Here is a 27,612-nt window from a genome sequence, read left to right on the forward strand (position 1 = left end):
AGAACTAAATCTGTGTGACCTCATAATTTTCTACTGGGTATTATCTGTCATGAATTTTGTAACAAATGAAATAAAATCCCTCTATTCAGCTCCAATCTTCCTCCCTTATGAACACTGCCAAGGAGTGCTGCATTACTGGATAGAAAATAATACGAGACTGATGGGAAAATTAGCAGAATTCTGTAATGCCAAATAACCAAATATTGTATCAAAATTCCATTGCCTTCAGACACACCCCTGCCCTCTTATAGGGAGGGGAAAGAACAGAAAATGACATGTTTGCTACTATGTATGTGATAACAATTTACAAAGTCAAGATTAATCTTTAGGTAGGTCCCATTTTACTATGATATTTGCTTTGTAACATCTTAGTTCAGCCCAGAATATATGCAAGTTTCCATGATTGGTAGAATGACAAAAATGATAAATAAGAACTGGTACCAGAAATAAATGTTTGATCATTTTCTCACTCAGACATAGGTTAATTTAAAAAAATCTGGAGACAGGGGAGGGAGAGCTCAGTGGTTTGAGCATTGGCCTGCTAAACCCAGGGTTATGAGTTCAATCCTTGAGGGGGCCATTTAGGGAACTGGGGTAAAAATCTGTCTGGGGATTGGTCCTGCTTTGAGCAGGGGTTTGGACTAGATGACCTCCTGAGGTCCCTTCCAACGCTGATATTGTGGGAAGTGACTCAATTTTTTTTACTCAGGACCAACCAGATAAGATAAAAATGTGTGCTTATTAAAGCTTATTGGATGAAGATTAGGACAACCAACTAGCAGTGATTTTGCAATTATTTATTTTAAGCAGCATGAAAAGAGAAGTAAACTAGGAAGTTTAACAAAAACAATCATTTATGAAGTTATAAAGTCCTTAAAATGCTAGCTGTACCAAGCCTCTGAAACATTCACACACTAAATACAGATTGTGACATCACTATGAACTGCAGCTACTGAAGAGACCCTGCTAACCTTACTCATTGCAAGTAATTCTACAACATTTTCCAAAAATGCCATCTTTTAGACAAAAATGTAGAAATACTAAGTATTTTTGTGACCTTCATTTAAAGTCTTGAAAATATTTGAGAAAAGTGGAAACTTATTTTGAATTTCTATAATTTTATCTAAAAGAAATACTTTATTTGGGCTATTAATGTGGGCAAGATTTCACCAGATGAGCTAATTTCTGCTCTTTCTGTAAATCCAGTGCAACTCCAATGAAACCAGTGGATTTATTTATACATTTACAATGACAACACCAAATCTGTCCCTAATAAAAAGTGATTTTGGATACTGATATTTTAAAGATGCTGATTTTTTTTTAAATGTACAAATTTTCACTTTTTGTGCTTAAATGTGGAATTGTGAAAAAGTTGTTAGAAAGATCTGGGCAAAATGTTAACATTTAAAAGCTTACCAATATTACATTGCTTCTACTACAGGTACTTTGAAAAAATGTTCACTACTTTGCTGTTTACTTAATATTTTTTAAAACAACAAAATACGACACAGCTTTTGTGTATATTTAAAATCTTCAAACATCCAAAATACATATTTTAATTTTCTATGCTGAAAAAATATGTTCAAAGGTAATGTATTGCACTCTCTTAACATGGATATTGAGAATCCCCTGCGTACATAAAAAATCATGTTCAGTCTAATAGGAGTTGTCTGAAAAAATATCAGTATAAAAATTTGGGAGCCAATCTATAATACAGTCCAGTCAGAGAAAGTCTTGACACCCTTCTTCCAGTAGCGCTCTATGGTAAAAATACTTAAACCAAATACCATGAAGGCAGTCATCTCCTCTCAGTGAAATTTTTGTAAATTGCATTGCAACAACTGGATTAGGAAAAAAACATTGTTTCCCAAACAAAACACCTACAGCTGTGGTTCAGTTCAACAACATTATCTCCTGATAAAGCTTGTCATGTGTCAATTTGGCCATGTTTATACTAACAAGCTTACAGCGGCGCAGCTGTAAGATAGCTCATGTAGCTGCGCTATGCCGACGGGAGAGAGCTCTCCTGTCGATATAATAAAACCACCTAAATGAGTGGCAGTAGCTATGCTGGTGGGAGAGCATCTCTAAATCATTTGAACACATCAAGGAGAAAAACTTTAATTAGCTACAGACTGCAAACTACATGAAAACTGAAGTTACATCTGTGCAGGTGAAATGGGTGGGCTTTCTCCCTTTATGTTTTGAAGCTTCCATATCAGTAAGATGACGGGGTCACTGGATGGCTCAAAGGATTGATAACAGAATTTGTAACCTTCCACCTTTACATCGCTTTAGTTCATGACCAGACATTTAGTATCTGATGACTGGTTAGTGGCGTATATGAAATAAGGAGGTGGTTTTAGTTGTACTCATTCATAGGAGACGTGATGTGTCAAAATCACAAAAGAAACCATCACAACTGGCACCACTGCTGGCTGTGTCGGAGGAGCCAAAAACGGAATGAACAGCGACTGAATTAACCTCTCATCCATGGAGGCAGACCCTCCAGGATATAGTTAAGGCACACTGGGGAAGCCAATACTGGAAGACATCGGTCTCCAGGCCTGTCAATCCAGCACTTTTCTAAGCATTAAATTCAATTGAAACCATACACATGAAAGTCTAGCAATTGGTTTATTTTTATTATTAGATCTATCTTGTGTACAATATTCGTATTCTCTTTGTATCTTAATGACTTGATAGTTTAAAGTACAAAGAAACAACATTGCCACTTCTCACACTATGCAACCTAACAACTGAGGCTTTAAAAGTTTATTTTGAAATATTAATTCAATATTTCAACTGATGCTCCCATTTCACCAACCTCAAGATCAGTAAAGATATTTTCATTTTATACAAATATTTATTGTTTTGATTTTAGAAAGAAATTGGCTTGCTGGGAGGTAAATCCATTAAATTCTCAGACAGTGCTTAAACTGTAAAAATACTCTTTCTAGGCAATGGAAAATAGAAAGAGCTTCTAGAGAATCGTCACATGTTTTACACCAAGATTTTTACCACTTATACCTATCACATTTATGGTAGCAAATATTAAATTAATTGTATGTACTTAATACAAAGTAGCACTTAAATTTTTCCCCCCCTCACCAAACCACCTTAAAGTAGCTCAAACTGATTTCTGTGTCTCCCAGAGAAGAACTAGATGGTATTTATATAAATACGTGTCATGATTCATTTGTAAGCATTTTCAGCACTGCATACAAATGTTACAAAACACATACCTTATTGGAGTGCTCCAAAATGCATAGCAAGAACTGGCAGGACTCAAAGTCACACCTTCTGGATGAAAAATTCAGAATACATTTTATAACTAATGTTTTTTATTTTGATACACAGCAGCACTTGCTTTGCCACCTAATCTTGCACAATGTGAGACCATCTAATCCATTTACAACTCAAAACTTTGGTCTAATCCTCATTAGAATAAAAATGCATAGATAAATCAAGCATATTTTAATTTTGATTCAATCTCAGCATTTGAGTTTTAAATTGGATGGTTCAACAACTTCTATTCTACACAGAAGGATAAAAATAAGTCAATAAAATCATGGATCTCTAATGGGAGCAACACATTTATCCTACAAAACATTTTCATTTGACTGATGGAAGCTTTAACAGATGTCTTCCTCCTTGTTGGACATGACAGGGCATGTTTTATTGGTCTATTAGTACATGCCTTCAGTGCTTTGTGAGGAACAAGGGTGAGCGCAAATGGGCCAATAAAACACATGCTGGAGTGCTCCAATACTTTCATCATGACTCTCTAAAACAATAGAATTTTTTTTAAAAGATGGTTGGGAAAAGTTAAATTTTAAACATAACCTTTTACTACAAAAAGTAGTTCATCATGGAGTACTGCTTCAGACTGCCTAGAAAAGAGTAAAATTAGAGAAAGAAAAAAATAGATCTGTGCTAGCCTTTCATTTATGTGGGGTTTTTTTCTCTTTAATTTTCACTTTCATTTTGCGGCGACTCTCTAATTCAAATTTCTCTTCAGCCCATTTTTGCCCCACAACAGAGGCACTTTTAAAAAAACGGCTAGATTTCTTGCTGGAGCATGAGCCTGACTGTTGTGCTGTTAGAAGGAGGCTACTTTTTAGTTTGTACTGAGAAGTTGTTTGATTTACCTCCTTAAGTAAAGGTTGAAAGCAAGCCAGTTGCCTACAGTGTACAAAGCATGGCAGCTGAGTGGGAAATGAAATGCAACTTTCCCTTTAAAATTTACTCATCTGAGAAGGGCTGGTGACCAAGCATCAAAGAAAAGTGCGGCATCCCAGCTCACCAACCCTCTGTGCTTCGCAGGTGGATGAGGCTCACTGAGCAATTATTTTCAATTCAAAAGCTATATTGGGAGCATTTAAAGGAAAAGTGCATCCATTTTGATGAGTACAATAGTCTAAAAGTTCATGAGGGAAAGGAGCACTTGCTATGAATAAACTGTGGCTGTTTTTAAAATGATGGCTTAACAATTGTGTAGCGCTAATATTTAAATAATGTTTAATTTTAAAATATTAAAATGGCTTTTCTGCTGACTGACCATTAATAAAGTGCATTAGAAATTGCTATGCAGCCTTACACAGCATTCCCATTCCACTGTTAAAAAAACAACATACTCAAGCTGGGTGTCTCTAGCACGAGACCATGTGAATATTCATATTCAGGAGCTAAGGAAAAGTAGTGCAGTTTTCCTTTTCAAAAAGCTCCTGATTTTTCATTTAAGTGAATAAGAATGATCTGGTAGGTAAAGTGCAAGACTAAGAACCAGTGCAGCTAAGTTCTTGGCTCTGCTACAGCCTTGCTGCATTACTTTGAAAAAGTAACTTTACTTTTCTGTATCTCAGCTTCCCCATCTGTAAAATGGGGGCAGCAATACTTTCCCTACTCACAGGAGTTTTGAGGCTTCCTTTGTTAACAAGTGTGAAGTGCTTTGAGAGCCTCAGATGGAGGCACTCTAGAAGTGCAAAAGTATATTACAAACCTCTTCTAAAATATTTGCAAGTTTTAGAAGGCCTACTCACTCCTAAAGAGCTGAGCATGGAGGCTGGGATCACCATAAGTGGTATTTTTCTTTGAAACAGGGCAACCACGCCCACAACTGAACCTTCAAGAAAAAGACCATTTTGACACTGCTATTCATTGCAGTCCACAGTGTGTAAGAGGCACCTTGGTTGGTTTGAACTTTTAATTTCAACTAGATGTAGGTTTGAGAAAATGGAAGACGATTGGGAGAATCTCTTCCACTCACACTCATAAAACTAAACTTTAGGCTGCCTTTGCAACTAAAGCCTATAGCTTTTGGTTTAAAGTATCGCTCAAAATAACAGAGAAAGGGAGGAATCTATTTTTATTTGCCCATTTCAGTTACATAATGGTTTTACTCACTATACAAATAAGATGATGATGAAGAATGGTCAACTAAAAAGTGATAAAATGGGCTGGTCACAGGATTATGTATGGCTTTGCAAAGGAAAAATGATAGTCAGAGCTGTCATATAATTGCATCCAAAAATGGCTTCAAGGAGTCTATAAAGGCCAATCTGCTTAGGGCAAAAATACATTTAATCTTTATAAAGGGTCATCCAAAGATGGTATAACAAAAACGTTCCAAGGGACCATAGGCCTAATGTGTCAGAGAAGAGTGAATTATGGCAAATTATGTAGTTCACTGTAAAAGATAGCCTAAATCTAACAATTAAAGTGGACATCTAGCGCAGCTCACAGACTTTTGAACAAAAGGTGTTGAACAAAAGGTGTTGAACAAAATGTTGTATAGCACATGATGGTTGTAAGCACCATTTTATGGTCATACTTCTCACTTGAAACTCAATTTTTCTGCCTCAGACTTTAAAAATATTCTGTTTTTCCAAATTCATAACAGAAGAGACTCTATTATGAAGAATGTTATCTACTAACATCTCTATAAGAGAAACAGAAGTTATCTGACACTGGAGATTACAGTGACATGGTAAATTATTACATTACTCTTTTACATCTGGTAACTTCAGTTCAGATTGTAGATTTGGTCACATATTGTGATTTTTTGTTGCAACTAAGATTGGACCACCAAATAACGTAGCACATGTGGCAATGATTGCTCAAGACATGTCCAGGACATGGATGCAGGCAGAAAGGGGTGCTGTACTGGCAGAGTAGTGTGGGGAAGCTAGCAAAGATAATATGTGTAATTATGAAACAAGCCTCAGTGTTCTCCAATTGGTTGAATAGACCATAAAGGAAGTAAAGTACAGGTAGATCACACACTTGTGTTTGATATGGGCTTGACTGGTGGCCATATCTGACCAACTAAAAGTCTAATCTTTAGATACTATACTATGTGTTAATTTATATTATTACAATGTACTAATTACGTTTAAATTAATCTGGTTTCTTTTAGTACTCCCAACTCTTGCCAGACAGAATAGTTCATTGCTTACTATAAAAATAAAACCATTCTTTTGGTATGTTTAACTTGAAATTGTACAGCTGGACTCAGTGCATCTTACACTTTCCCCATAACCTATGCTTGTTGAGCGCTTTATAAGTGAGGTAGAACATTCCATTTTTCAAGCTCTTCTGAGGTAGTATGATTGTCTCCTGACACAGCCCTCAGACCAACATGCTTCCAAGTAAAGAGAAATAGGACTAAGACCTGCTGCAATGGCAGACACACAAAAAAGTTGAGAACATTTCTAGTAATACAGAGGATGTGGTTAATCTAAAATGTGCAAATGAAATCACAGTGAAGTAGCCCCATTGCTAAAGTTAACTATGGGAACTTTACCCTTAAAAAAAGCTATTTTAAGTAAAACATAGCTGAGGTCTGGTTGTATTTAGAAAAACCTGCCTGGCTTATATAAAATACAATTTTAAAAGTTCTTTTAACATATTTGTATTAATAAAAATATGATTTTCCTTTTAAAATATAACCTTGCATATAGAGCTTGAGAGAGGTAGCTTAATTGGCAAACTGGAAGACTGAAGTCATCTGTTTGTCTACAGATTAGGTCAGGGGTGGCAAACCTGAGCCTGAGAAGGAGCCAGAATTTATCAATGTACATTGCCAAAGAGCCACAGTAATAAGTCAGCAGCCCCCCCATCAGCTCCCCTGCCCCCTCTCCCAGTGCCTCCCGCCCACCAGCAGCCCCGATGATCAGCGCCTCCATCTCCCTCCCTACACCTCCCAATCAGCTGTTCTGTGGCATGCAGGAGGCTGGGGGGGGGGAGGGGGAGAGGAGTGAGGGCATGGCAGGCTCAGGGGAGGGGGCGGGAAGGGGTGGAGTGGGGACAGGGCCTGTGGCAGAGCCAAGGGTTGAGCAGTGAGCACCCCCCGTCACACTGGAAAGCTGGCGCTTGTAGCTCCAGCCCCGGCGTCGGTGCCTATACAAAGAGCCGCATATTAACTTCTGAAGAGTTGCATGTCGGTCCGGAGGATTAGGTATAACAGGTGCAGAAATAGTTCAAACTTCCCACATAGTTTTGTTCATGTGCCTCAACCCTAACCTAGAGGGATAACTTCTAGAAGTGAGAGAATAAGACATCCTCCATGTCCTTTTAACCTTTGGCTGATGTAGGACTACCATTAACGTGGATGCCAAGTGTGATGGTAATTTATATGATCTAGACCAGGGGTAGGCAACCTATGGCACAAGTGCTGAAGGCGGCACGCGAGCTGATTTTCAGTGGCACTCACACTGCCCGGGTCCTGGCCACCAGTCCAGGGGCTCTGCATTTTAATTTAATTTAAAATGAAGCTTCTTAAACATTTTATAAACCTTATTTACTTTGCATACAACAATAAATTCGTTATATATTATAGACTTATAGAAAGAGACCTTCTAAAAACATTAAAATGTATTAGTGGCACGCGAAACCTTAAATTAGAGTGAATAAATGAAGACTCGGCACACCACTTCTGAAAGGTTGCTGACCCCTGATCTAGACTTATATCCACTTGGAACTAAACTGAGATAACTCATTTCACTTGCTCTGAACAACAAAACAGCAGTGATTAACCTGAGCTCTATTTTAAACTGAAGACTTACAAGTGAGAGGCTCCATATGCCATCACTTATCCCCCAAGCCATCTTGCCTCCCAATGTTATTCCTTTAAGATTAATATTTCTGAAATGGCTTGCCCATCTGAGATTGGTTTGTTTCTATTAATATGCTCCATTTAAAAAATATCATAGCTTACAATGTGCATATGCACACACTTGTGATCATCTCAATAGTGTAAATCCATGCGTTTTGATAGAGTAAAAACATGCTATTAGGTGAAATGAAGAGGTAATAATAATGAGGAATCTAAAATAAAATATGAACTTCCCAATACACACAGTGTTAAGAGATAATCATGGTAAATGAAACAAGATTTCTTAATTTACCATTCTGCCAAAATGAAATTGCTTTAATAAGTATAGCCAAACACTTCTTTGAAAGTTCTGTTAAATGAATCAAAAATCTTAATTCCAGTTTCATCATAAGAATCAAAGCAGTTCATCAGAATTCCTGCCATGCAGCAAAGTAACAACAGTAGTGTGGTATATTTGTATTTGTCTTTGAAATAAACTTTGCACTTCAGAGTCATGTAAATGTTTGAACCATTTTCTTTAACCAGGTCAATTACTGTCTGTGATGCATGCAAGAATGACTTTTTTAAAGAGGAGCATAGCACAGCTCCTTGTGCCTCAGCATGAGACTTCCATTTAGCTCACCTAATAAAGCTGCTACATTTAGGAGTAGAAAAGTCCTGGTTTAAATTTTGGCTTCAGTGGCTGCGAATTGCATACACCGAAGCAGCCAGGATATGAAAAATGACATGACCTAGCAAAATCTACATATACAATGTATTTGTCCACCAGTTCACAGACATGTTGGTCCCCATTTTTTAAATCTTTTAATACTAATGAATATATGTTTCCATCCACTATTTTCAGGTATTCCTATGTGATTGTTTTAACAGAACCCTTACTAGCGGCATTACTGACTGAGGTATGTTTAGTGTCCATGGTAACTGCAATTTTGTTTGTTTGTTTGTTTACTAATTAAAAATTACAGAATCTCTCTAAGCATTTCTAGTGGTGCCCATCACCCATTATGGGAGAATTGAGGTGCTATACTAAAAGTATTTCTGAAGCTTGCTGGGACTGTAATTAGTCCTTTCCCCCCTTCCCTTTAAACAAACAAAAAAGTCATCATGCTATTTACTGTTGTCACACATTTATTTAAAACAAACCACTTGAGTAAAGTGTAAGGACTTAAAAGTCTTACCGCTGATAAGTTAGAATTGTCATAGTATATTCCTTGCACTAAGTCACCAATTGCACTTGATATGAGCTCCACAACCTGGAAAACAAAAAAAACCCACCCCAACATTATTTTTTAAATATGATCAATTACCTGATTGTCAACAGAGTGCCTAGAAGCCTCACTAACATTCCTTGCAGGATCATGGCTTCGAAAGACTGCATGGGCTACCAGAAGAGATTCTGGCAAGATTATTTTTTGCCACCTAATGAGGAAGAAACCAGATCCAAATCTCCATACTGGAACCTCGAGCAAAGTCCTTTCTCTTTATATCAAAGCTTTAAGTTAATACAAATGAGAACCAAGTAATATTTATTTTCCTAAGAGTGTGAACTATAAAGTATATCCTCACAAGGATATACACAATACTCCTAAATCCCAGTTCATGAATACGAGACAATAATCCCATCTGGGTTTGTTGGGTTTTTTTGCTGCCAAGTAGATATTTCACTATATACCTCACTGGGAGCTGCTAAAATTCTAATCTTCACTGATAATACAGAAAAAGTCAGAATCCATCGAAAGCTAACCTTTCAAATATGATCATTTGGTATTTGAGTGTACTGGGAATGCTCTGTGGATGTATTTAGTGCATGGCCTAAGGGTCAGCTGTACTCAGAGTGAAACAGTCTGCAACACAGGAATGTTTAAATCAGATTTATCAATCTGTATTATCTTCAGGCTTCAGACTTTTTATTTCATTCAAGCGAAGCCTAAAAATCTGAACTTGATCCAGAATGTAAAACAAGCAGTCCATAGTCTCACTGGAACTACTGTACAATTTAGAACTGTGTGCATGAACGGTCTTAATTGGAACAAAATACTGGGATTTACTGTAAAATTAAATGCAGCCATTTCAAATGAGCACACCTTAAGGCTATCCCTTTAGTTGTGCTCACAAAGTTTTAATTTCTTGAACGTTTAATTTCCTATGTGTATGATTCTATATCTGATTCCCCTCTTTGCTTCCTAAAATTCAGTCTAGTTCTTATTGAATTAAAGGATTTTGTTTCAGCTTGTATCATTCTTGTAATTGAAGACATTAAGCTAAATGATAAAGCCCCAAACAGAAATTTCAATGTTGAGGCTTGCTTTATTTGCTAATAAAAACACATTCTGATGCTAGCTTTAAGTATTTGCAACAAAGCTTTTTTAAACACTAATTCTGATACATATGCCTACAGAGAGAGAGAGAGAGAGAGAGAGATAACTTTAGAAATGGTGCTCATTAGCGGCTCTTTTTTCTCTCCTTGTGATGCATATGGGTTAATTTGTAAGACCTATAAAAACAGTCTCTTAAAAAAAAAAAATCATGTTGCCATTTAGGTAACCAGATACTTAAGAAATATTGTAGCAATATGAGCTGCAGAGGAACTGAAAGGACAACGATCCTACAGTGTTACCAGATGTGTTGAGTTATTTAAGTGGGGAACAGAGAAAATGAGGGGCTTTTTTTGAAGGTATCAGATAAGCCCTATTCCCAAATCCAGGAGGATTGAGTATCGCCAATAGGTCTATGAAAGTCTGTAACCAAATGCCCAGCATCAGATTGTATTACAGTTTATACAAGCAACATCCCAAGATTCTTCTGATGGCTGGGACACATAATACAGATCAATCACTCACTAAAAAATGTTATGGTTTGTGAAACAGTCTGAGCTCATAGACCTATACTGGTAATACGAAGAGGAATTTACAAAGACATTGAGTCCTACTCTAAATGTCAAAGTGATAGTATGAACTTTTAACAATGCATCTGGCTGTGGATAACCAGACCTTTTCCTCGCTCCCCTGAAACTTTAAACTGAGCAGGACCAAATGAAACATTCTGTTTTGGGGTTTCTCTCCCCACCTGCCCCCAAAAAACAATTCCATTAGCAAATGACAATTTTGCTGACTTAAGTGACTAAAATGATCTCCATGAAAATGTTTATCAAAACTTGTGCCTAATTTTCTTGCAATTTATATTATGTATTTTTTTTATTGATGAATTCTAGGTGACTACATACATAAAATACAGTTTAAACCACTACTATATATTAGGTGAAAGATATTAAATGCTAGTAATATCGCAAACGCTGCCTCCTTTCACCCCCACCCTGAAAGCAGTCAATTTCCATACATTTAAAAAAAAAAAAACCCTGCAAGATCACACAGTCCCTTGGCAGGGATGACAACTTATTTTCAAGACCAGGATGGGACACTTGTCTTTAAAAGACTGTCACTTCATCAGATCTTAATCTGTGCTCTGAAAAAGTATCTTCTGTGCAACATCAGTGGGCTGGAGCTTTGGGCTGCAGGGAAAGCCATGGAAAACAAGACCAGTTATGCTTCTAAATGTGTCCCAAATGGTTTTAAAGAAAAGAAAACACAAGTTAGGGTCAACAGCATTTAAACAGTCAAATAAATAACAATATCAAGCTCTTATATAATGTTTTACAAAGGAGGTAAGTAACAGTATCCCTATTTTAATGATGGGGAAATTGAGGCACAAAGAGGTGAAGTGACTTGCCCAATGTCACTCAGCAGGCCACTGGCAGAGCCAGGACTAGAAGACAGGTCTCCTGAGTCCCAGTCCAGTGGTCTAGCCACTAGCCCACACTGCCTAGTTCCACACACTGACATCTTTTTTGATAGAAGAAAGTTGTACGTTAACTTTGACTATTTAGGGGTCCACACCTGACCCTCTCATTTGTCTTCACTTTGATATGTTTTAGCTCCCTCTTAGGCAGGTTCCACCATGAGCAGGGCATGGGGCCAGCTGTACTAGCTATCTGAATAGGTTGCTCCTGCTTCAAAGAGCAGCAGCCCACAGAGACCAAAGGCAGAATGGAAAGGAGAAGCAGCTGTGTTAGTGCTTGTGCCCCTCAATTAATCTGAGAAGCTTGAGGAGCACAGGGGCTATGGAAAGCTCTCCCTCCCACTTCAACTGGCAGGGTGGTGGGATGGGGAAACAGCACCTTTAGCCCCTCCCTTAACCTAATAAATCTGATGGAGGTTGAGGAAAACTCTCCCCAGTTCTAACAGACATAGCTGGGGAGAGGGGGGAAGAAAAGAAGCATGTGTGAATCCCCCACTCCAGAAACCTAGAGTAGCAGCCTAAGATGATGATGAAAAACTCCTATCCCAAATATGGCAGTGACATCTGCAGGGTGGGAATCACTGACCAGGAAGATTTGTAATCTGTTCATAATTAAATTGGTCCTGAATTCTTTCCTGAGAGCCCCACCAAGCTATGTGAACTCTCCTATCAGCCCTGTGATCTGCCTCCAGAAAATAGAGGGAAACAAGAACGTGCTTGTGTGTTCACCAAGCCTTTTCTCTGCAAATGCCCTGGTGGGTGAAAGCATGAGTCCTCATCTCCTCTCTCATCCCTGTAAGATCAAAGGGCTGCTAGGAGGGAGAACAATGGGCCAGTCGGGCAACAGCAGGAACAGGGAGCTTAGTACTCGGTGCCCATTTCATTATAACTAGCTTGTTAAGCTCCCCCACACCCTTCTCCTCCTATTTCCAGATATCTGTGCCATCTTTTTACTGCAGGGTGTTTTCCCAACTTCTTCCTACAGTGCTGCCAGCTTCTTCTAGTGCCCCTCCCTCACCCAGCTTTGGATGTTTTAGAACTGTGTGTTTTAGAATTAAGTAAAAAGCAACAGAGGGTCCTGTGGCACCTTTAAGACTAACAGAAGTATTGGAGCATAAGCTTTCGTGGGTGAATGCCCACTTCATCAGACACAAGTAATGGAAATTTCCAGAGGCAGGTATAAATCAGTATGGAGATAACGAGGTTAGTTCAATCAGGGAGGGTGAGGTGCTCTGCTAGCAGTTGAGGTGTGAACACCAAGGGAGGAGAAACTGCTTCTGTAGTTGGATAGCCATTCACAGTCTTTGTTTAATCCTGATCTGATGGTGTCAAATTTGCAAATGAACTGGAGCTCAGCAGTTTCTCTTTGGAGTCTGGTCCTGAAGTTTTTTTGCTGTAAGATGGCTACCTTTACATCTGCTAGTGTGTGGCCAGGGAGGTTGAAGTGTTCTCCTACAGGTTTTTGTATATTGCCATTCCTGATATCTGACTTGTGTCCATTTATCCTCTTGCGTAGTGACTGTCCAGTTTGGCCAATGTACATAGCAGAGGGGCATTGCTGGCACATGATGGCATATATAACATTGGTGGACGTGCAGGTGAATGAGCCGGAGATGTTGTAGCTGATCTGGTTAGGTCCTGTCATGGTGTTGCTGGTGTAGATATGTGGGCAGAGTTGGCATCGAGGTTTGTTGCATGGGTTGGTTCCTGAGTTAGAGTTGTTATGGTGCGGTGCGTGGTTGCTGGTGAGAATATGCTTAAGGTTGGCGGGTTGTCTGTGGGCGAGGACTGGCCTGCCTCCCAAGGTCTGTGAAAGTGAGGGATCATTGTCCAGGATGGGTTGTAGATCATTGATGATGCGTTGGAGAGGTTTAAGCTGAGGACTGTAGGTGATGGCCAGTGGAGTTCTGTTGGTTTCTTTTTTGGGCCTGTCTTGTAGCAGGAGGCTTCTGGGTACACATCTGGCTCTGTTGATTTGTATCTTTATTTCCTTGTGTGGGTATCGTAGTTTTGAGAATGCTTGCTGAAGATCTTGTAGATGTTGGTCTCTGTCTGAGGGGTTGGAGCAGATGCGGTTGTACCTCAGCGCTTGGATGTAGACAATGGATCGTGTGGTGTGTCCGGGGTGGAAACTGGAGGCATGAAGGTAGGTGTAGCGGTCGGTGGGTTTTCGGTATAGGGTGGTGTTAACGTGGCCATCGCTTATTTATACTGTGGTGTCTGTTCCTATAGCAGGGGTTGGCAACCTTTCAGAAGTGGTGTGCCGAGTCTTCATTTATTCACTCTGATTTAAGGTTTCACGTGCCAGTAATACGTTTTAACGTTTTTGGAAGGCCTCTTTCTATAAGTCTTTAATATATATCTAAACTATTGTTGTATGTAAAGTAAATAAGGTTTTTAAAATGTTTAAGAGGCTTTATTTAAAATTAAATTAAAATGCAGAGACCCCAGGACCAGTGTCCAGGACCCAGGCAGTGTGAGTGCCACCGAAAATCAGCTCGCGTGCCATGGGTTGCCTACCCCTGCTCTATAGTGTAGCCACTCTAAGTGGATGGGAGAGAGCTCTTCTGTTGGCTTAATTAATCCACCCCCAGCGAGCAGCAGTAGTAGCTATGTCAGCGGGAGAGCTTCCCACTGACATAGCGCTGTCCACACAGACACTGGCGCTTAGGCTGGTGTAATTTATGTCGCTCAGGGGTGGCTTATTCACATCCCTAAGTGACATAAGTTATACTGACATAGGCTATGTCTACACTATCACTTAGGATCGTTAGGAACCTTTAAATGGCCAAAATTAGAGAGAGACTTCAACTGATATTTGACTCAAAATTTAAACTTTTCAAAACACTTTTATATTTAGAAATATTTTCACACTTAAAATGCCAATGAAAACAACTCAAACAAATATTCCTCTGCAGTGTTTGAAACATGAACACTGCAACATTAAAAAACTGGAAGTGAAATTGGATTAACTGATTTTGACAACAGTTCAAAAACAAATGCAAAAAATAAACGAATAGCCTTCCGTGCTAAGTAGCTGGATTTTAAAATCCTTTCCCTTTTAATTATCTGAGGTGTGGTTAGTCACAGAGGAAAAGAAATGTGTTTGGCTATAACACACTGTTTTGAAGTTAACTGCTTCCCAGATTCATCATTTTACTTACTCCCCCAATGCCCTTTTTAAAAGCTGTCCCTCACTTTCAGTCCAACTACACTATGAAAAAAAGCATGCTCCTCACAGTGATCATCTTTCTGGCAATAGTAATTAATCCTTCTTGGATATCAACAGCTTGACATGTATCCTCAGAATATTAATAATGGAACTTACTGCAGTAATGTACAAGGTGCAATGTAAACATGTCACTGATAGATATGCCTCTGGGTTGGAAGAGCAGCTCTATTTAGCTACCTAAATATACAAAAATAAGCTACAGCATTTAATTCTATCATGTTTCTTTATTATTTTCAAATATTTTAGAGCCTACCTATATTAGGGATTTTTGCAACAGGGGATAAGTCGCACCTGTGAAAGCCCCACTTTACACTGCTACAGTGCACCTATGCTAAGGGTTTGCACCAGCATAGCTACACTGGTGCAAAAATCCCTAATGTAGACAGGTTCTTAGGCCACACCTACATTAGAAACTTTGGTCCACACAAGTTACGCCCCCCATAAAACTGCTGCAATTGGTATATTGCTCATGCATGTGTATACGTGGCTCCTTGCATCGGCAATGTGAATGGTCACCAGGAATGCTTGCGTCAATGCACAGTGCAATACATAATGGGTAGGTTTCCCAGTATGCAACTCATCATAGTCCGGCGCACTGTCTTTTGGGAAATTTTGGCAATGCATTATGGGGGAGAAACAAATCATGAAGGAGTCACTGGGAGCAAGGGTTCAAGTTCTCATCAAATCCCACAAAACCACACAGCACTTCTCGCTGTCCGCTATCTCAGACAGAAGCATGGACACCACACAGCTATGCACTTCTGTCATGAACACTGCAAAGGCAGGACAAACAATCCTCCAGTATTTGCAGAATAACAGGAAAAACAGCAGCAATGGGGGACAGGACAATTTCATGGAGGAGATATTGCTGTGGGACACAGCAAAACCAATTCAAGGTTGTTGTTGGTGTTCCTGGAGCAGCTGCACACAGTGGAGTGCCTCTTCTGTGTCCAAGAAATGAGCACTGACTGGTGGGATGACATCGTGATGCAGATTGGGAACAATAAGCAATGGCTGCAGAACTTTTTAATGCGAAAGGTCACTTTCCTGGATCTCTGTGCCAAGCCTGCTCCAGCCCTCCAGCACAGGGACACCAGAATGAGAGTTGCCCTGACAGTGGAGAAGCAAGTGGCAATAGCACTGTGAAAACTTGCAGTGCCGGATTGCTACCAGTCAGTGGGAAATCATTTTGGAGTAGGAAAATCCATGGTGGGGGCTGTTGTCATGCAAGTGTGCAGGGCCATTAATTGTCTCCTGTTAAGCAGGACTGAGTGTCTCGGCAATGTGCAGGACATAGTGGATGGATTTGCAGCAATGGGTTCCAAACAGCAGTGGGGCGATAGATGGCATGCACATCCCTATTTTGGCACTAGCCCACCTGGCCACGGAGTACATCAAAAGAAAGAGCTACTTTTCCATGACTACACAAGCACTAGTGGATCACCAGAGACACTTCACCGACATCAGTGTTGGCTGATCCAGGAAGGTACATGACACTCGCATCTTTAAGAACATGGAACTGTTCAGAAAGCTGCAAGCAGGCCATTCTTTCCCAACTGCTGGATTACTTAGGGTTACCATAGTTGAACTTTCAAAAAAGAGGACACTCTGGGGGGGGAGGGGGTAGCCCCGCCCCCTAGCCACTCCCTCCCACTTCCCGCCCCCTGACTGCCCCCCACAGAATCCCCAACCCATCCACCCACCCCGCTCCTTGTCCCCTGATCGCCCCCTCCCGGGACCCCACCCCCTATCTAAGCCTCCCTTATCCTTGTCCCCCGACTGCCCCCTCCTGAGACCCCCCCACCCTAACTGCCCCCCTAAGACCCCACTCCCTACCTGTCCCCTGACTGTTCTGACTCCTATCCACACCTGCCAGATCCCCGGGATTCCCACGCCTATCCTACCGCTGCCTGTCCCCTGACTGCCCCCCCCAAACCCCCACCCATCTAACCCTCCCTGTCCCGACTGCCCCGATCCCTCTCCACACCCCCGCCCCCTGACAGCCCCCCCCCAGAACCCCCAACCCATCCAACCCTCCCCCTGCTCCCTGTTCCTTGACTGCTCCAACCCCTCTCCACACCCCCGCCCCCTGACAGGCTCCCCCAGAGCCCCCGCCCCATCCAACCCCCCTGCTCCCTGTCCCTTGACTCGCCGCGCTCTCCGTCCTGCCCCATCCCACCCCAGCTCACCTCCGCTCCAGATCTGCCTGCTCCCCTGAGTGTGCAGCCGCCCCGCTTCTTCCCCCCCCCCCCCCCCGCAGGCTTGCCTTGAATCAGCTGTTCACGCGGCAAGCCGGGAGGGAGGGGGCGAGAAGCGGAGCGGTGCGGCTGTGCGCTCAAAGCAGCAGGGAGAGGCGGAGCGGAAGTGAGCTGGGGCAGGGAGCGGTTCCCCTGCACCCCCCCCCCCCGGGTTACCTGCTGCGGGCAGCCCTCCCCGCACCCCCCTGCCCCAGCTCACCTCCGCTTCTCCCCCCTCCCTCCTTCCCAGGCTTGCCACGCAAAAGTCTGGGAGGGAGGGGGGTGGAGGGAAAAAGCGGCGTGCCCCGGGGAGGAAGCGGGGCCTGGGATTTGGGGAAGGGGTTGGAATGGGGGCGGGGAAGGGGCGGAGCAGGGAGCGGGAGGGGGGGCGCGAGCACCCACCGGTGCCGGCTAAAGTCGGTGCCTATGCCCCACGCAGCGCTGCCAGCGTGCTGAAGCAGCCGGGGAGGGGAGAAGAGAGGAAAGAGCTTTAGCTGCCGGAGAGGCCACAAGTGAGCGGCTCAATCCGGCGCGGCTGCCCTGTCAGCCGCTTTTGGGTCTTTAAATAGCTGTCCGGGTGGAAATCCCAGACATTTTTAGCTTTTTACAAATCCCCCCAGAGGGCTATTTAAAGATCCAAAAGCTGGACATGTTCGGGGAAACCCGGACGTATGGTAACCCTAGATTACTACTGGTGATGTTGAAATGCCAGTAGTGATTCTGGGGGACCCAACCTACCCCTTACTCCCCTGGCTCATGAAGCTGTATACCAGCCACCTTGACAGCACCAAGGAAAGATTCAACTACCAGCTCAGCAGGTGCAGAATGACAGTTGAATGTGCTTTTGGTAGAGTGAAGAGACCTTGGTGTTGTTTACTCACAAGACCAGATCTCAGTGGATCTCAGTGAGAAAAATATCCCAAATGGCTATAGCTTCCGGTTGTGTCCTGCATAATATCTGTGAGGCAAAGGAGGAAAAGCTGCCACCCTGGTGGAGGGCAGGGATGGAGTGTCTGTCTGCTGAGTTCAAACAGCCAGACACAAAGGCTATTAGAAGAGCTCAACATGGAGCTATGCAACTGGGGGAGGCCTTGAAAGAGCACTTAGAACATGTGGAGGGGTGGACTGTGCTCTATTTGGTCCTAAATTTTGGGGCTGTTAGGAATTGTGTGGTGCTTGCTGTACATTTATAATTATTACATGTGTTTGTCACTAATCCTGAGTTCTGCTGCCCTGTAAAACAAGTAGTGGGTGCTTCAGGAGTGCTACACATTCTGCTGCATATGTTGTGAAATAATAAAGATGAATTATTTACCAAAAATAGATTTTTATTGCCTACCAAAACCAGTACAAAAATGTGCAATTAAATACAACAAAAACTTCTGAAATAAATTAACAGAACAGAACTGAACAAGGGGAAAGATCATCATCAGATTTCTTTTGGCCCAGTCCTCCAATTTCATGTCCACTTCAGTTCATTTTGGCTAAACATACAGCAGCTGTGGCTCTCACAGGTCAGTGTATGCAAAACTGGTTCTCTTTATTGTCTCCCAGCATGGAATGGTAGGGCAAGGGATGTGGTCACAATGCCATGTGGAATGTTGAAGGGTGTAAGGAGGTACTAAAATGGAGTTCTCCATTGACTGCAAAGAATGCCAAGCCCATGATTATTGAACCTGTAGGTCAACAAGAGTCCGTAGCATTTGTATTTGCTGCTAGAGATGCCCTATTATGTCCTGATGCATCTTCCTCTCTGACTCCTGGGCTTTTCTCCTGTCTGCTCTTTTCCTATCCATAATGTCTGCAATATTCACCCTCCAGGTCCTCTGTTCACGGTCCAATGCAGCACTGGCTTGCAGGATCTCTCTGAACATATCCATCTGTGTCCTCTTCTTTCTCCTCCTTATCATGGTCTGGCATTCCATTGGTGTTGAGGGGAGAGCTCTCAAGACCGCTGTGATGCTGGCAGACCAGGTGTCACCTCCTGCCAAGGTCCCCATGTCTCAATTGAACACTAACAGATGCATAGCTCGAATCTGTCTGGCTCATTTGAGAGTTAAGATTGATAAAAATAAGTATTAGAATTATAAGAAAGCATTTAGACCATATTGAATGCTTGTGAGTTGCTGCATGCATTAATCTTGTAATATCTGTGTTCCATATTATATTCAATAGTGTTGTAGCTGTGTTAGTCCCAGGATATTAGAGACACAAGTTGGGTGAGGTAATACCTTTTATTGGACCAGCTTCTGTGCCGAATAGAGGGGAATAATCACTTCCCTTGATCTGCTGGCAATGCTCCTACTAATGCAGCCCAATATGCCTTTAGCCTTCTTGGCAACAAGGGCGCACTGTTGACTCATATCCAGCTTCTCGTCCACTGTAATCCCAGATCCTTTTCTGCAGAACTGCTGCTTAGCCAGTTGGTTCCCAACCTGTAGCAGTGCATGGGATTCTTCCATCCTAAGTGCAGGACTTTGCACTTGTCCTTGTTGAACCTCATCAGATTTCTTTTGGCCCAGTCCTCCAATTTGTCTAGGTTATTCTGGACCCTATCCCTACCCTACAGTGTATGTACCTCTCCCCCCAGCTTACTGTCATTCACGAACTTGCTGAGGGTGCAATCCATCCCATCATCCAAATCATTAATGAAGATGTTGAACAAAACTGGCCCCAGGGGCACTCCACTTGATACCGGCTGCCAACTAGACACCAAGTCGTTGATCACTACCCGTTGAGCTCAACGATCTAGCCAGCTTTCTATCCACCTTGTAGTCCATTCAGCCAATCCATACTTTTTTAACTTGCTGGCAAGAATACTGTGGGAGACTGTATCAAAAGCTAAAGTCAAGGTATATCACGTCCACCGCTTTCCCCAGATCCACAGAGCCAGTTATCTCATCATAGAAGGCAATCAGGTTGGTCAGGCATGACTTGCCTTTGGTGAATCCATGTTGACTGTTCCTGATCACCTTTCTCTCCTCCAAGTGCTTCAAAATGGATTCCTTGAGGATCTGCTCCATGATTTTTCCAGGGACCGAGGTAAGGCTGACCAGTCTGTAGTTCCTCGGATTCTCCTCCTTCACTTTTTAAAAGATGGGCACTATATTTGCCTTTTTCCAATCATCCAGGACCTCCCCCGATTGCCACGAGTTTTCAAAGATAATGGCCAGTGGCTCTGCAATCACATCAGCCAACTCTCTCAGAACCCTTGGATGCATTAGATCCGGCTGCATGGACTCTCAGTTGGGGATTGGTCCTGCATTGAGAAGAGGGTTGGACTAGATGACCTCCTGAGGTCCCTTCCAACCCTGATGTTCTATGATTCTATGACTTGTACATGTCCAGCTTTTCTAAATAGTCCTTAACCTGTTCTTTAACCACAGAGGGCTGCTCACCTCCTCCCCATACTCTGCTGCCCAGTGCAGCAGTCTGGAAGCTGACCTTGTCTGTAAAGACCGAGGCAAAAAAACCCAAACCACTGAGTACTTAGACTTTTTCCACATCATTTGTCACTAGGTTGCTTCCCCCATTCAGTAAGGTATTGCAGAGCACCTCCATGAAAATTTCATCAAGATCTCTCAGGAAGATTCAAGGGACATCCCTATGTACATACACTGCTCTGGATGGCCACCCTGGCTAACTCTACAAGTGAATGAAAAGCAAATGACAACTCTACCTCTGTTTGTTGTACCACTACTTCTATTAGTACAAGGGAATTAATGAAAAGTCGATATCTGGGTCCTGTTACATTGGGGTTGGGTGCCAGCTGTACATTTAAACATTGCATTGGGAAATCCATTCACACTCTTACCTGAGATTCCTTTCCCTGCATTGGGCTTGCCCTTGCTTGGCTGCCAGGACTGACCAGACTGTGGTGGAGTCTCAAACAGATCCTGACTCACAGCATAGCTGGACCCTCCCAGTTATGTGTCTTCCCTCCTCCCCGCTGTTCATGGCAGAGGCCTGTGTTTCAGGCTCTGGGAGGTATCCATGGTGCTCTGTGGGGTTGGTGAGATCTTTGCCAAGCATGGCATGCAGCTTGTTGTAAAAGCAGGAGGTCTGCAGCTTGGCACCAGATCAACTGTTGGCCTCCCTGGCCTTCTGGTACGCCTGCTCTACTTCCCTGCAGCACTGCTGCTGATCCCTGTCATATCCCTTTGCCTGCATCCCCATTGCATAGTCCACATTTCTATGGCTTTGTCTTCACTACCCGCCGATCCGGCGGGTAGCAATCGGTTTATCGGGGATCGACTTACCGCGTCTAGTGAAGACGCGGTAAAATCGATCCCTGATCACTCTGCCGTTGACTCCGGAAATCCACCTCGGCAGGAGGAGGCAGCGGAGTCGGCGGCAGCGCGGCAGCGGTCGACTTTCCCGCGTCCTCACCGCTAGGTAAGCCGACCTAAAATACGCAACTTCAGCTACGGTATTCACGTAGCTGAAGTTGCGTATCTTAGGTCGGACCCCCGCTGTAGTGTAGACCTAGCCTTAGACTACTTTGTAGCTGTGCCTGCACAGTCTCTTTTCCCCACAGGCCCAAGAGATCCAGTACCTCCAGGCTGGAGCACATCTGGAGCACATAGCAGGCAAGGTCAGTTGGGCAGTTGCACACAACAAGGGAAAGCTGATAGGTGTGCTCCCCAAGCCGGGCAATCAGGAAAAGGGATTTCAAAAATAAGTGGCTTCTAGTTTCTTTGGCCCCCGGGTAGTGGCTTTCACAATTGTCAATGCAGTGATCAGTGTCAGGCACTGTGGGGGACAGCTCTTGGAGGACTATTAGGGTTGACATAGATCATGTAGTGTCTATCTTCGCACTGCGTTGACCACGGCAGGTCAAGTGTGGCTCAATATCATTTGGGGAAGCGGTGTTACTGAGTCTCCGTAACGGGGCACTTATGTTGGCGGGAGACAACTTTGAGGGTAGACACATGCACAACTTACATCAACCTAACTGTAGTGTAGGCCAGGCCTTAGTCGTTTTACTGCAGGACTACAGACTCCCCCAACCCCCACCCCATAGGGCTCCCTAAGCAGTGGAAACTAATGTACTAACATATTTGCAGATCTCATATAGCAGACCCTTGCAATGGACCACTCAACCAGATAATGATGAATGGGACTACGGTTAGCAATCATGAAGTAGTGCATGACTCCTTCAGCCTGATCCTTTTGGAAGGGATAATTATATTTCAGTGCTCATCTTACTGAGATACAAAGTGGTGAACGAAAAGGTTCCACGATTACAGGGCCCCAAGCTACACAGCTGCAGGAAATTCAAACAGTGCAAGAGAAGGAAGAGGAAACACTCACAAAAATACCCCCCAACCACCCCACTGTTTACATTCAGGCACACATGAAACTAGGCTATGATGTCCACAAATTGATTTGTGGATTAAATTAGTCAAAGCTGGTCAGCCCTGAGTTGACACAGATGATATCTCTAAGTGGTGTTAACTTTTCTGTGTAGACTGTGCCTGTATCAATAAATGTGATTCAGGAGTACTGTCATTTAGCATCTGACAGATGGAATCGACTAAACAGAGCTGCAGATGTTTGTTAAACTAGAAAATCAGCAGCCCACTCTAATGTACCATGAGTAGCAGTGATCAGATCCCTGACTAAAAATGAAATGCTGATAAATCACAAAACACAAATATTAAGTATCAGCTGAAGTCAATCCATTAACACCCCAGCCTCCTTGTAAATCAGGTAGATGCCAAATGTGTCAAATCTTATTTATTAAAAAAACTAAACATTTATGTTGTTCTAAACATTTACTGTAATTTTTTCTCTCTACACCACAGTATATCATTACATCTGAAGCCATTCCCAATTTATAGTTCCCTTCCCTAAAAATTTGAACCCAGCAAAGGTTATTTTTAAAACTAGTTTTACTACAACGCAGGAAGACAGGATATGCAATCTATCACTCTATTTAGGGGGCACACACATTTTAAACTTTCCTAGTAGTATTAGCAGCTGTTTGAGAAGGACCACAGCTGACTGTGCATACATACATCTGCAGTACTGACAGCATTAATCACACACAGATTTATTAGTCTTTTTCCGCAATACAAAAAAGCAGGGCTACAATGCAGTAGGCAAAGGTAAAATACTCTCTAGGGACAAGTTAGTTTCAGTGTACATACTGGGTGGGAGGAAATCTGCTCCCTTATAATAATAGCCAGGTCCTTGCGGGGGGAGAAGCGGGGAGCTAAGCCATCCAGACAGAAATCTCTCTTAAAAAAAAAAAAAAAAAAAAAAAAAAGGATTCATTTGTGCTGTAATTCATTTTAAATTACAAAAATATAATTTAACTTTTCACCATTTATGCTCTGTTTACTTTTTACATTTCATTCACAAAAACTTGGATCTAAGTTGTTTATGATCAATTCTAATTCTAGTTCTCGTGCACAATGTTATATTGTTTGAGATTATAATATTGTACTGTAATATTTAAATAAAAACAGAACAGGTTCTCTCTACTACTGAAAGCAGGCTCACTGTGCCCTCTATAGCTATGGTTGCTTAAGGATTTTCCTTTTTAAAGAATTCTTTTTCAAAGTTGCTCAAATTTTCACCTTTCTGGATGAACTTTCCAGGTGTTCCACTACTTTGGACAGTGAAATTGTTTTGGGAAAATTGTTCAAAAAAAAGAATAAAAGTCCTACCCTTGTTCAACCCCCGCCTACATATTTTTTCCATTATATTTTAAAAAATCTAGACTTTTTGAAACAAGTCTAGCTCCTCAGCAGTTCAAGGTAGAAAGAGGAAATTTGGCATGCACATATTCCTCAGTGAGGCAAATCGCCTTTTGGCATCTATCATTCTGGGATGTAGTAACAGGAGTGTCATATGTAAGATGGGAGGTAATTGTTCTGCTCTACTCAGCCCTGGTGAGGCCTCAGCTGGAGCACTGGATCCAATTCTGGGCAACATACTTTAGGAAAGATGTGGATAAATTGTAGAATGTGCAGAGGAGAGCAACAAAATTTACAAACTGTTTAGAAAACCTGAACTATGAGGAAAGGTTAAAAAACTGGGCCTGTTTAGTCTTGAGAAAAAGAAGACTGAGGGGTGACCCAATAACAGTCTCAAATATGTTAAAGGGTTCTTATAAAGAGGACAAGTAGTAATTGGCTTAATCTGCAAAAAGGGAGATTTAGGTTGGATATTAGGAAACTCTTTCTAATGATATGAATAATTAAGCACTGGAATAGGCTTGTAAGAGAGGTTGTGGAATCCCCATCATTGGAGGTTTTGAAGAACATGTTAGACAAAAAAAACTGTCAGGAATGGTCTGGGTGTACTTGGTTCTGCCTCACTATGGGGACTGGGTTACCCTCTAAAGGTCCCTTCCAGCCCTGAATTTTTTCTATCTTGGTTAAGTTACATTTTGATTCTATGGTTATGTTTTAAAAATTGTAATTCATGCATGTGCAGCTGTTATGTAGTTCCAAGACTGTTCTGATAATGATTCCTCATGATTATAAAGAGAAAGGGATGTATTGAACATGCAGATTGTGAAATTTTGGTGTGTGCTAGACAATGTGGCAATACCTGCTTTATGTAGGTATCGAATGAGGCAGGGCTGCACAGAATTCCATGCCACATTTCAGTAAAGTGCGGAGATCAAACCCTGTCTCACTGAATGCTCATCTCATGTCAGATAAACTATTTCAGTTCCACACTAAGGAAATGTTTTCTTCTAATGTCTTTCCTCTTAAAAAAAAACCCTCGCTTTCTACAAAGAGGTTACTTTTGTTATGAGGCAAATCCTTAAGCTTCTTTTGAACATCCATTTGAAGGCCTAATGAAAGCATCCATACTCTGGCAAGGACCAACACCCCAGGAAGCTGTTCTTGTTAGAGTATTATCAATCTCAAGGGCACCTATCTTTTATGTGTCTCAGACCTTCAGAAGTAAATTTCTGAACTAGTCTTTTCTCTGGAGAGAAAAAACCCCCCTATGTATAGGCCTTTCTTCCACAACCTGAATTTATATTTGACAATGAAGGCTGCGTAGCTACCAGAGAAGGCTGCAAGCATTACCAACTGGTAAAACCTACTTCCAGAGACATCTTTGTCAGAGGCATGTAGCTCTTCACCATTAGTCCAGCCGCTCTTGTTTCAGCCACCGAAATGTTGTGGAAAGGGTAGTAAGAACTACATCATTACCACCAAATGACATGAATTCTGCCACACCTTCAGCTGGCCCAGAGTAGGGTGGTTGGGCACTGCTATCTCAGCTTCAGAGGCAACCGTTCACCAGGTAATGTGTCTGTCTTCAGGTCCTGGATGATTTTTAACTATACTCCCAAAGTGTGATGAAAGTTGGTTCCTCTGAATTAAACTCTTGATTCTTCTTCACTGATGCTGATATAGGTGGCCTCTGAAGAGCCCTCCTTTCTCTTGTATGTACAGATATCACTCTTAAATATCATCTTGCAGACCATCCCTTTCATTCAAGTTAAAGATGACAGGTTGCTGTATTAGTACCAATGATAGAAGGATCACAGTGGCCTGACTATGCGTTGGGACTAGATACATCAAGGCCACAAGTGTGGGTTATGTTGATGGCGGCAGCAGCAGAGACCAGCAGTGAGGAATTAAAGTACACAATGTGTGTCTTGAATAGGCACTTCCATTGCTCCGAGGGCTCCAAGGACTGCTGCCACCAGGACCTGGCTCTGTTGTGCCTTTGATATGACTAAGATTTGGTTGAAAGATGGCTGCTCAGTTCATGAGGACAGCAAGAAATATTGAAGATCTGGTCTATGTCCACGCACAAGGTCTCAATTGTGTGCTTCAGGGTAGAGGGCAGATTCAGATGCAAGTTAAGGGAACAAGCAGGCCTTTCAATGAGAAAATTCAGAGCAGCTATTCAACTATTAGACTTATTACAGACCACTAGAATAGTGAAAAGATACTTGTATTCTAGTAACAATGCATCAAATCTTGCAGGATAACTCCTGCAAGGATGTCAAGAGACTAATTTGCTAGATGATCAGACACCGCTGATGTAGTCTCAGTGCCTAGGACTTTATACTTGCTGGCTTTCAACCAAAGCATTAGAAGCCTTCAGGATGATTTTGCAGGGTAATTGTGGGAAGGAGTGCTTCCATCTTGAACCCAAGAATTCAGAGCGACATCTATGACAGATTTCATAGTGGTCTCACTCATGATCTTTCCACATTCCACAGCAGAGCATTCTGCTTCAAGGCACCAGATACAGCAGCCACACTTGTCCATAAAGGACACGATACAACAGCTTTTGTATTACATCTCTACCCCGATATAACGCGACCCGATATAAGACGAATTCGGATATAACGCGGTAAAGCAGCGCTCCGGGGGGGGCTGCGCACTCTGGTGGATCAAAGCAAGTTCGATATAACGCGGGTTCACCTATAACGTGGTAAGATTTTTTGGCTCCCGAGGACAGTGTTATATCGAGGTAGAGCTGTATTTGAATCCATTGGCTAATTTTTCATAGAAAAGCATGAGGAGAGAAAAAGAGACCAAAATCTAAACTCAATTTTCACCAGTTTCATGGACAAGAACCAAGGAAAACTGACGTCTTCCAATGCAGTGGGAGCTACATTATCACAACAAACTTCTGACTGAGACTACTACAAAATTTCTTACATTTTAACATGAAATACAGGAATTCAAAACAGCAGAGGCACAACAGGATACTCTGAGGGTTAAAGAGCAGACTTACATGTAGACTGAGCTGATGAGGCTCCAAGGGAGAGCCAAGTAGTTACACAGCTGGACTGTTCTTCATGGCAACCCAAAGGAGCTCTTTCACTGACCAGTCAGAAAGGAGACCACCTCTAATAATTCAGCTTTTGCACTTCAACTTGATAATAGTCCTAGAGGCTAGTTCTCATTAAGGATGTGTTACAAGTGTACAAAAAATAGTAGAAAATACTGGTTAATCATCATCTGTTTTTCCAAAGAAAAATGGATTGTCTACTTAACCTTGGGATTTCCTCCAAAATTCTTCTTAGGGCAGTGAGTGCACATAAGAAACTTTCTATATAAAGGAGCTTTTTTCATACAGCAAATGTTTAGGGCTCGATTCTGCCTAGCCCTTACATATTGTATGGGGTGGGGTGGGAGGATGAATAGAAATAAGCAGTTGCCTCCTCCTTGCTCCTTTCATGTAAAGGGCAGGTCAGAATTTCAGTCCCTCTACTCATGGGAAACTAGGGACTGCTTCCT

General features: G+C 42.1%; 1 protein-coding gene across 1 annotated transcript in view; it reads right to left on the reverse strand.

Moving 5' to 3' along the window:
* Window positions 1–27,612, reverse strand: part of PDSS2 (decaprenyl diphosphate synthase subunit 2) — a 183,078-nt gene that overhangs the window by 37,135 nt on the left and 118,331 nt on the right. Inside the window, exon 4 of the mRNA XM_065401139.1 lies at window positions 9,298–9,369. Within this exon, the coding sequence (XP_065257211.1) occupies window positions 9,298–9,369 (72 nt within the window). The remainder of the gene's footprint in view (window positions 1–9,297; window positions 9,370–27,612) is intronic.

The sequence above is a fragment of the Emys orbicularis genome, chromosome 3 (genome assembly GCF_028017835.1).
Source record: "Emys orbicularis isolate rEmyOrb1 chromosome 3, rEmyOrb1.hap1, whole genome shotgun sequence".
Lineage (NCBI taxonomy): Eukaryota > Metazoa > Chordata > Testudines > Emydidae > Emys > Emys orbicularis.